The sequence below is a fragment of the Chelon labrosus genome (assembly GCF_963514085.1).
Source record: "Chelon labrosus genome assembly, chromosome: 19".
NCBI lineage: Eukaryota > Metazoa > Chordata > Actinopteri > Mugiliformes > Mugilidae > Chelon > Chelon labrosus.
In genome coordinates, this window is record NC_140352.1 from 18,493,257 (window position 1) to 18,504,683 (window position 11,427).

Here is an 11,427-nt window from a genome sequence, read left to right on the forward strand (position 1 = left end):
ATGCTGCCTTAATTGTAGAACTAGAGAACACTTGGTTTCATCCTGTGTTCATCAAGTTTCTTTGATGCTCATGTTACTCCATTTTGTGTCCTTCGTCTGCTTCATAATGCCCCTTTGACCTGCAACACAAAACAGAACAACACTGTTTATGCCAAACAGTTTACAAAGGTATAAAATACACTACAATACTGATATACTAACTTACTCATTCACTTCATCATACTTTAATCTGACCCAATAGAAACAAATGAATCTTGGCTACAAGTGTACCTTTACTGGGTCTTATCCAGAGATATGTGTCTTTGGGCCTCCTGGGGTTGCTTCTCTTCCTTCATCTTTCTGGTCACTAACTGGTGATGGTCATATGCTGGTAAAAGAAGGTGATTAAAGAATTGATGGATTGTCTGGCTCCTCTGTTCCAGATTCAGATTCTGGTCTTTGGCCTCCATGCCACTGGTTTGCACACCCTTTCCTTCGTCTCTATGCTCTTCTGTGTGTTCTAGAGGAAATACAACTGGTTTAATATGAGTTGGAACATGATCTTTGACTTGTGATTACAATAGTGGATTTAATGACCTTTTACTTTCTGAACATAGCATATATAAAACTGCATTTGAAATGAGATCAAACCTGCAGATTGAGGTGTCTCATTGACTTCGGTCTTGACATGTTGACTCTCCACATCCTGATCATCAGAATTCCCAGTCTGTGATAAAACATGTTGACGCTAAAGATTTCAGAAAAGTCACTGTAGTTAAAAGTATGTTTCATTAATATCAATAACGGATTTGTTGTTAATAATCTCATATTAAGATAAAACATTGAGATGATCATGTGAAATAATTGCATAGGTGCGGAACGTCACAGGAAGTTTGAGAAAATATCTGACCGATGGGGAAGAGCCGTCTGTAGTCTGCATTATTTCCTCTCTGGCGTCTGCCTCGGTTAAATCCGTTCTGGCCTCAGTGTCAGAACCAGATCGAGGCCGGTCCTCCTCCTCCTCCTGCTGCCACGTTACTTCAGCACAACCCAGAAGTGCTTCAAAAAACTCCAGGAATGTTATCTGGAACAGAAAGAATGGGAAGACAAGTTATGACAACAGAGCACTGAAAAATAATGGATTACTTGACATGTGAAAACTCTCCAGGCAGACCTCCAGATCCACACAGGAGCACGGGTCGTTGCCACGGTTCTCTGCATTAGCGATCTCCAATAACCTCAGAGTGGTCAACTTATGGTCCAGCAGGTGTAGATCCTAGCAAAGGTTGCAATACATTAATCAACACAATGTCTTAGGCGATGTGTGTTTGTTTCATGTTAGTTGATGGTTAAGTGAGATCCTTGTAGGTGAGACATACATTAAACTTGACCTCCAAATTAGCTGTGAGGGAATGGTTCGGTCGCTTTTCAGAAGAAAACAATTAATTTATCTGACGGATGTTATTTTTGTTTTTGAGTTCAATATGAAAAATGAACCAGAAGCAGATGATATGCATGCTGCTCCCCATGTTACAGTTTGTTGTACCCTGAACATCCACAGCAGTTCTTGGCAGGTCATGGTCCGGTCATCTCGGCGTGGTGCGTTGTCCCTGCAGTACGCCTGATAGACTTCCCAGCACCTCTTCCTGTAGTTCATAGCCACCACTGCAAACTCAGGCTGCCTGAACAGGAAGCCTGGATCAACACAGGTGTAGTTATTAAGCTAAGCAAGGAAGCTCAGAAAGAGTGTCTAGTTATAAGATATCAGTTTCTGTGGGAGTGTCATATCTGGAAAAATGTGGAAAACCATCAGACAAAGGAGGAACCTGCACATTGTCATTGACCTAATTGACTATTTTACTATTCATTTTTAACAATATTTTCCACAAATTGTTAAATAACTATTTTTTTCTTGTGACACATGCACCTGCAGTATGATGTGAGCACCTTTTACATTCTTAGCATTTGGAAGGACGTCATCCGTCATCAGTTTGGTTAAGCAGGCTGCCAGAAGGTCTTTTTGTGACCTGCACATAGAGGAGACATAATGCTCTACTTTAAATTATTTTATCAAGGAAACAAAAGTGACACAGCTCTAAATTAATTTCCCTCAAGTGAATAATTCTGACTGGCTTCTCATGCATTGGCACAGATACACTGATCACCCAGAACATTAAAACCACCAACCCGTGAAGGACTGATGATCTCATTACAATGTAGTCTTCTTCTGGGAAACCTGGGTCCTTGAACATTGTGCCCATTTTTCCTGCTTCTTATACTTAAACTCTGCCTCTCGCTGCCTAATAAATCCCACTCACTAAAAGGTGCCAACATAATGAGATAATCAGTGTCATTCACTTGACCAGTAGTAATAATATTATTGCTGACAGGTGTACAAGCTTATACATCTTCTCTGAATCCTTACACCATGTCTTTACTGTAGATGTGGTAGGCCACAATCACCAGACAGCTGAGGAATTGCCGAAACAGGTAAGTAGTGAAGGGAGAGTGAACCTCGGCTGAGTTTGCACAATCTGTAACACACAGAAAATGAAAAGCATTATTGTGTCCAAAACTTCAAATCAGTGGCAACTGCCTTTGTCCCATCCTGTATGAGAGCTGAATTATTAATATTATTATTAGATGCTGAATCACAGTCCCTCTAACCTCTGATGAAATGGTCTATCTGTGTCAGAGTAATGCCGTGATGATGGATGTTACAGTCTTTGAGCAGGCGCCAGAACTGCATGCGGGACAGCAGGAAGGTGTTATCTGAAGAATGGGCCCGGCCGAGGCGGCTGTAGAAACTATAGACAGACCTCAGCTCCACGTCCTGCCTCAGCACCACAAACTCCACCTGTAGCCACAGCATCAAGGCAAGAACACACGTGAAAGTAAGGACATGGGGAGGAAAAAAAATAAATCACGAGTTCAGTTTGCAGTGAGACCAGACCTGTTTGCGCTCAGTGTCATGCCTTCTCTCAGGGATTTTGTCCAGAAGGCAGTCAATGTTCAGAGCCATGTGAGGTCCAAGTGAAGGAAATGTACCTGTAGCAAGATACAAAAGCAATTCAAACCGCAACTCTGAAGCAGACCAAGCATTTATTTTATTTTTTTATATTTGCCTACAAATACTGTTTTTACCGAGAGGAGTGGGAGTTCTTTTTTCATTCGAGTTGGGTGTCATCATCTGATCGTCCACGAATTCTCCTTCAAATACACGCCCGTCCGTGAAAGTGAATTTGCCCTTCAGACCACATATTAGAAACTTTTTTTTAAGGATTCTTGTGAAAGGTGACAAAAAGAGAAATGGTTTATCTGAATCCAACAGGCGCAAACATTCTCTGCCACTCAACTTCAGTTTAACCTTATATCATCGTCGATGATGTGTCATTAATTAACCTGCCCATCTTTCTTATTATTCTTCCATTCTCCTTCGTAGATGGCGCCGCCGGCATAGTAAAAGGTTCCCAGTCCGTGCCTCTGACCCCGACTGAAATCCCCCTTGTACCGATTGCTCTGGGAATACTGGGACCCATCCGCTCGCCTCAAGATCCACACATAGGTGCCTTGCCCGTGCTGCCAGAGAACAGAGCTCATGTGATTAACAACAAAGAAAAGAACAAAACAGAAAAGAAGATATTGTGGATGTCTGCAGTCCCAGAAGAAACAGCACTAAACTCTGCTGTGCTTTGATACCTGAACTCCATCGTGCCATTTCCCAACATACTCCTGCCCCAGGCTGGGCCACCTCATCGTGCCCTCTCCATGTCTCAGGTTGTTCCTCCACTCACCAGAGTAAATGGCACCAGAAGGGTAGCTGTAGAGGAACAGATCTTAACTCTGGGCAGATCAAATGCAATTCAAGCTACAGATTAGAATGTGTATCTACTCCATACATACCATCTCACGCCCCATCCCTCTCTCTTGTTCATCACCCAATCTCCTTTGTACCAAGAGGTCTTTTCCGCGTTATAATACACTGTACCCTAACACAGACACAACCAGTTAAAGAAATACAACCATAAAATAATAATTAAAAAAAAACAACCTGTTAAAAATGACTGATCATACCTTTCCATGCCTCTTGTCCTGATGCCACTGTCCATTGTAGGTCATACCATTAATGGCACTTTCAAAGGTTCCTGTCCCATGTCGTATGCCATTGTAGACTTCCCCCCTATACAAGCTACCATCTGACCAGGTGTACGTGCCCTGACCCATGGGAATGTTGCACACAAATTCTCCCTGTTGGATAAAAAATGGAAACACACATACAATTTTGCTGAGAGCATCTATTCCCCCTATCAAACACTATTTTATTATATTTTACCTTGCTCAGCTATATGTTATTCTGTCTGTATATAGAATACATGTCTAGAAATGCTACACACATTACATGGGTATTAGTAAAACACTTCTCAATAGAGGATGAATAAAGTGTAAGGTAGTTACAGTTACCATAATATAACATTACTGTACCCCACCTCATATTTAAGTCCAGTTGCAAGTGTGAAGACACCAGGTCCATCCATGAGTCCACTGGAAAACATTCCCTTCACACACACACACACACACACACACACACACACACACACACACACACACACACACACACACACACACACACACACACAGCAGGGACATATCATTTTCATAATTTTAGGTATCTGATATTGCATTTGAAGAAAAGTCTAAATGTTTTTGTATTACGCAAGAGAGCACAGGTTTCATGCAGTTTAATCATACCTGCTCACTGAATCACCTTTGCATAATTTTACAAACATAAATCAACTTCAAGCTTGAACACCACATTTCCTGACACTACAGGCGAATAGTGTAAAGATTTGAAATAATAGATACCACCCTAATTTATTTATTTTTTTCACTTGATTGCCTACATTCCAAAATCTACTCTTTGTTTTACGGGTTTTCTAAATCTTTTTTAGTTGATTTAGACAATTATGCACTAATTGCATGCATTTCTGTGACATGTGAAAATTGGCTAAAGGAAGGGAAATATCCCTTTGCCTTGTTTTTAGGTATATTATATGAATTAGGCTGTAGAAAGATGAAGATATGTGAAAACACTGTTTATGGTTAATAAATACAACCGTGAAACTTCACCAGTTAAAGGAATTAGTTTCTAAAATTGTAAGTTTAAGTATTGACATGAAAGATGATCTAATATGTTAGCATAACTGTGTAGTGGAAGAAATAAATGTGTATTTTGGACGTTTTTATTCCACTAGACCAGAAGATATATCATGGAGAAAAACATTTAAAAGTTAACCAAAGCATGGGCCTATAAGGTTTTAGCCTATAGTGTCTTCTCTTAAGTAAATTATTTTGGCAATAAATTATGCAATTACTATATGGCAAAATAAAAATATCCGTTATAACATAAATAAATAACAGTTGTACCTTATACATATGGCCTCCTTCAAAACAAGCAACACCTTCTCCATGAAACTGCCCTTCACTGGTTTCTCCATGGTATCTAACAGAGAGACAACAGATTTACATGTCTTCCTGCTTTACCAGATTTGGAAATAATTATTAATATTAAGATAAGTAATTTACCTCTGTATAATTAAGACCAGAAAAGGGGGAAGTACATAGATGGCGTCCTTCTCGGACTGCTCATCTCTCTCTGCCTCGCACGGCTGTTTGCTTCGGTCGGCTGAAGTTGAAGGATTTAAACTTGGAGAGCAGCTCGACAACTTTTTAGTTTTTCTTTCCTCCGCCTTTTTTAGCATTTCCGCGAGTCCTGGCGTCTTCCTATTTGTCAGTTTTTAATCACTGTCTTCTCCTTTTCTTTTGTCCTTTATCAATTTCTCGCTATGCGCACAAGCCAGGAGTAGAAGGGTCGCCATGGTAACGGCGAAGGACGCTTACAACTACGGCACCGCGACCAGGTCAAAAAGCGAACTACAATAACTAAATGAGTGACTTAAATCAAACAATACAACACACGTACTGCGAAAAATACATTTTATTCCAAAAATATTTGAACCCACAGTTAAAAAATTAAATAAAAATATGATGCAGATTTTTTGTGAAATCAGAACATATCAGTATTATCCAGAGAAACATTAAGACAAAAAACAGGAATTTTAACCATACAAATGGTATGGATGACTGGTTTACTATTACCAAAGGTGATGTTTGACAGGATTAAACTGGAGTGAAATTCCAGTTATACTGAGCCAAGTATGAATCTCAGACTGGGTCAGTCTTGTGAGATGATGTCCAGGTTGGCGAGGTGTCTCATGGTGGGCCTGCCGTGAGGACAGTTCCACGGATGCTCGATTTCCCCCATGTGAACCACGAGCTTCTTCATCTCACTGACGCTCAAAGCAGTGCCAATCATCACCTGAGGAAGGACAGGAGAAAAAAAACTATTGTAACACATTAATGTAACTGATTGAATTAAATCACAATTAAATACATTGGAAAATTAATTAAAAAATCCCAAAGTTATCCTGTAACCCAAAAAAAAAACTGAAGAGGTTTCATTACGACTACTGACTCCAAAAGTCCACACTCAGTGCAAGTAAAAACTCACAGATTTACGGCAAGCTCTAGAGGCGAACATCTGCCTGACTCTGGATGGTCGGCACATGACCCCCGGGCTGTCACTCAACATGAAGATCAGCTCTTCGATGTCAGACGGACCAAATGTCCAGTTCTTACTGGTGGGAAGTGACACTAGCTTAACTCTCTCCATCACCTGAGCTGCAGTCACAGTGAAAATGTTGGTTTAGTATTTGGAATCATCAAAATGGGAATTCATTTGTTTTGGAAAAGAATAAAAAAAAATCGACTCGTATTTAATGGTTAAATTGTCATACCTTCCTCATCAATAAGAAACTCAAAGCCATTCTTTCTGAAAATCTCAATGTTCTCTATCAGCACATTCTCACTGACCGCAGTGAGGTGAAGTTTCTGTGGGCTGCAAATATAAAGGACAAAAACACAAGATCATTTACCAGTAAAGACGGACACACTCTGCAATCCAAAATAGGTTTTCTATACAGATTTAGATTCTTACACGATGAGTTTCTGTCCTTGGAGCACGGTGTGCTGCTGCAGCATCTCGAAGTTGTATTTCTCATCCGTGGCATGCTGATCAATCATGAAGATGTCTGTGTTGAATTTGGTGATAATGAAGCCCAGGTTGAACTGACCGATGATCTCCATTTCTTTAAACATTTCTTTACTGTAGGGAAGAAAGGTCACATACGGGTTTGTCTGTGATTCTCAGTCATCCAGGTCATGGTATATTCAAAAAACAAAGGTAACTGGACTTCCTTGAGTTTTCGTTAAACTGTTTCACCACTCATCCAAGTGGTTTCTTCGGTTCTAAATGACTGGTGAGTTTAGTTTTTTATTTGGAACATCTGTGGGTAGTGCACACCTGAATCTCACGGCTATGACTAGGGCTCCTGTAATCTACAAGTATTTAAAGAAAACTCAAACAAGTCCAGTTGCCTTTGTGTTGAATTTGTTTTTTTGATTTTCTATTTTGAATATTAACACCGCAATGCCGATAGGTTGAGTTATAGTTGCAGAAGTAAAATCCTACCTGATCTCTTTCTTGAGCTCTTCCTCTGCGCTTTGGTTTTCTCCAGGGTTGATCTTAGCTCTGAAGCGTCGGTAGCATAGCTCCATGCTATCCCTCTGTTTCTGCCTATCCTGCAACCTTCTGATCTTCTCCGTCAGCTCTTGTAAAGAGAACTGGAGAGACGCTGTCCTCTTCTGTCGGTGGACTGGAGCATCCACCGTAGAGGAAGAGTTCTCAAAACAGCTTGAAAAAGTTTCAGATATTTGTTCCGAAGGGAAATGTGAAGTCTCTATCCTGGGCCTCTTAGCCTCTGGGCTCCCAGCAGAGACCTCATTAGAAGTGAATGCTTCAGCTTGTAACTCCTGGTCTTCAGAAACAGTGTCAATATTTTCTGATGTATCTTCGACTGCTTCATCTTTTACACTCGTCATGTCAGTCACCGTTTCAGGAGAGTCCAGTCCAGAACACTGAACATCTGGTGTTGCCACAGTGAGATCACAACCGGACCCTTCACTGTTCTTTTCAGACTCAGTATTACTGCATGACATCTTTCCATACCTAAACCCATCTAACACAGACCTTCCCCCTGTGGAGCATTTAGCTAGTTCTCTAGTGGACTCTAGTGGCAGGGAAGGAGATTTGACGCTTGGGCTGCAGGCTGAACCCTTAAAAAAAGACTGCAGAGTCTTCTGTGTTGAGCCACAGTTGGATGCTTTTCCCATACTTGACTTGTTCCCAGAATTGGAGCTGTAATGATTTGAAAAGGCAGCTTTTAGGCCTCCCAGGTTTATATGTGTCCTTGGAATAACTTTTGTTTGGATGTCCTCTCCAGGGTCTGGCTTTATCTCATTAGACAAAATGACTTTTTCAGAAGATGTTGCATCTAGACACAAGTGCAAACACATATTCTTAAAAACATCTCAGTTATGTAATTCCACTATGATATCAATATACACATGTCTCAACTGTTGATATGAAAGCTAAATGCAAAGATTACTTACTGGTGCTGGCTGTAAGTGTATGGTTTAGGCTGATCTTATTAACGCCAGCCTCATACATAGTGATAAGAGAGGTCTTTAGAACAGCCAGCAAGAGTTTCTCCTCCTGTAGGAAAATCTGCCGTTTGTCTGGGGTTACATTCACATCCACACACTCTGAAAAACACAAAAACACTCACATAGAACAAAAAAAACAAGTGTGTTTGAGAAATAAGGACAGTTTGATTAATGGGGATCGTCTCACCTGAGGCAACAGCTATGTTCAAGGCAACAAACGGATACTGATGTCTGTTGTACATGTGATATACTTCATTGACAAGCTTGGTTACCTGCAAGGTGGGAATGACAAGAGGTTAACTGGAAAATACGAATGCACAAATTTTCCAAATAAATCCACCCAACGTGAATTACCTTAAGAGGGTCACACGGTCGGTTGTTAATAAAAAAGAACTGCCTGTCTGTGGCGCTTCTTCCAACACCATGATCACCCCGAGACACAAACCCTGTGATGCTGTCAATGAAGACATTTTAAAAAACATCAACAACAAAAACTGTGCTTAGAGAAGGCTTATGAGACTTGGATTAAATAGAGCCACTCACGTAAAAAGTTGTTTGGGTAGATCTGCTTCCTTGAGTCCATATTCATCTATGATATTCTCTGAAGGAGACACTTGCTGGAAAGATAGAAGACTCTGTAGCTGCGGAACAAACAGTATAATATTTAATCACAAAAAAGGAAAAAAATAGTAATTGAAAATAAAAACACATGAAGTAACTGCAATAGCATGATTTTCAGTTCGAATATCGTCATGTTATGCGGATTTGCGTGGAAAATAAGGACAAAAAGAGGATTTTACAGAAAAATGTGAAACCAATAACCTGTTTTGGTCCAAATATGGCCCCAATGTTGTCTCTCATACACTGGCTGCCGCTGGTGCTGAGGACCGTGTTGCGCTTTCCTTGCCCATTCTGGTTGGAGCAGGTAATACGCACTCCCGTGGAGATGATACAGTACGACTGCAGCACATGTATCATTTTTGCATACTCCTGCAAGGCACAACGATTAAATATTAATATAATATTAATTATTCTCATCTATTATTATATAGAGCCTATGGGAAGCCTAAAACATGCAGAACAAAGAAAAGAAATACAGTTCTTTAATATCTGACCTTCTTAATGTTGCGCTGGAACTCCTTGTGTCTAACAGGTAGGGTGTTGAAGAGCTGCTGCAGGCTGACTGTGGTGCCTTGCTGCCGGGGATGAGGTACCTTCTGCACTAGGTGGCCTTTGTGGTCAAATACCAGTTTGGTGCCCACCTGGCTGGACTCGTGGCACGTCACTACGCTCAGGTCACTGCAGTAAGCAGTCGGAGGTTTATTATATTTATAGACAGTTAAGCTTACACACAGAATAAATGTGTCAAATGGAGAGTTTTACCTCAGAGCACATAAAGAGCTGAGGGCTTCACCTCTGAAGCCAAATGTTTCCACATGGATGAGGTCGGAGAAATCCCTTATCTTTGACGTGTGATGCTTCAGTGCTGCGGGACACACAGAGGAAATTTACCTTAACCATAAAACTTAGACAGGCTTTGTTAAACGACCAGCTACTCATAACTGACACTTACTCAGTCCTTCAAAGTTAGCCTCCTCTACACCTTTGCCATTGTCTGACACTTCCAGCTGTTCGGCTCCACACTCCTTCAGCTTGACATCTGGATGAGAAGTAAACATACAGATTGTTTTCCTTCGTACCGTATTTTGCTGATGAGTCCATTACAATTCAGTGAGTAACAAATTGCTCCATCTGTTTAAGCTTTGTAAAAAAAAGACGAGGGAAGGGTGAGCAATACATCTTTCCTTACCAATGTTTGTGGCTCCTGCATCAATGCTGTTCTCCACCAGCTCTTTGACAGCGGTGGCCAAGGTCAGCACCACTTGTCCTGAGCAGATTTGATGCACTGAGTGCTTGTCAATAGCCCTGATGGCTACAGCAGGCTCAGAGGTGCTGAAAAGAAAACCAATACTCAGTGACACTGATGGCTAAATTTAGACTGCATGTCTAAGCATGTGCATCCATTACATAGTGAACAGTGAACTTAAGCTTGACTTTAAGACATATATTGGAAGAATTGTAGCAAATTGCTTTATGCTAACTCTATTAAGACTTCTGACAACTTCATAAAAGAGAAAACTTGAAGGTGTAAAAGGGTTTTTACAAAAATATTTCAACTTTTTATTTTTAAATAATATGAAAACAGAGTCTGTGCCGTAATAAATATTCAACATTTAAGATTTGCATAGAGCCAAAACAACAATATCCGCACGCAGGTACACTACATTTTCTGGAGGCTAGCTTACCAAGCATCAGACATTTTGAAGAGAGGGTGGCTTGATAGTTTGATATCCGTCCCTATCTGAAACACTAAAGGGACGAGACGCCTGCTTTTAACTCATCATTGACAAATGTTGCGAATTTGTTTTCACTGAGGAAGAATCCGCTTCTGGAGCAGACATCAGGTTGTAAACACAAACGTGAAGCGATCCCGCGCGGTGTGCGCATAGGTTTCGCGAGCGTCACACGTGCACATAATTGCGCATCTTACTATTAAAAGCATAGAAAGCACTAATATAGAATATGTTAAATGATCGAGTAAGAACGCGACCTCAAACGAGACACGTGAAATATAAGGCCGGTAAAAATGTAAAAAAAAGATGTCAGTACAGTAAATAAGTGTTTTCAATACGGTTGCCTCAACCTTTGAAGAATTTCATCACCAAACACACGCTGAGGCGTTAGGACGCATGTGCAATTATTTCATATTGTTAAAAACGAATAAAAAACTTTTTGCTGAAGGGTTATTATTAATATTTTTAAACT

At 40.6% G+C, this 11,427-nt stretch overlaps 2 protein-coding genes across 2 annotated transcripts; both read right to left on the reverse strand.

Annotated features, from left to right (window-relative positions):
• Nucleotide 1: 1 nt before the first annotated feature.
• Nucleotides 2-5,738, reverse strand: rsph10b (radial spoke head 10 homolog B; the record flags this gene model as incomplete). The annotated part of the gene is made up of 17 exons (XM_084567237.1): nt 2-514; nt 631-706; nt 890-1,063; nt 1,154-1,255; nt 1,526-1,674; nt 1,927-2,006; nt 2,405-2,513; nt 2,647-2,836; nt 2,933-3,027; nt 3,109-3,226; nt 3,382-3,558; nt 3,679-3,799; nt 3,883-3,968; nt 4,054-4,227; nt 4,467-4,535; nt 5,404-5,479; nt 5,563-5,738. 17 exons carry the CDS (start codon nt 5,736-5,738, stop codon nt 273-275), a joined length of 2,214 nt encoding a protein of 737 aa, XP_084423363.1. The 3' UTR covers nt 2-272.
• A 224-nt stretch (nt 5,739-5,962) lies between these two features.
• pms2 (PMS1 homolog 2, mismatch repair system component) lies at nt 5,963-11,426 on the reverse strand. The gene is made up of 15 exons (XM_084567678.1): nt 10,908-11,426; nt 10,412-10,554; nt 10,175-10,261; nt 9,985-10,087; nt 9,717-9,900; nt 9,424-9,591; nt 9,145-9,242; nt 8,956-9,055; nt 8,789-8,873; nt 8,548-8,700; nt 7,568-8,429; nt 7,034-7,201; nt 6,834-6,934; nt 6,548-6,717; nt 5,963-6,355 (listed from the first exon to the last, which is right to left on the reverse strand). Exons 1-15 carry the CDS (start codon nt 10,919-10,921, stop codon nt 6,212-6,214), a joined length of 2,580 nt encoding a protein of 859 aa, XP_084423804.1. The 5' UTR covers nt 10,922-11,426; the 3' UTR covers nt 5,963-6,211.
• Between the last annotated feature and the right edge of the window lies 1 nt (nt 11,427).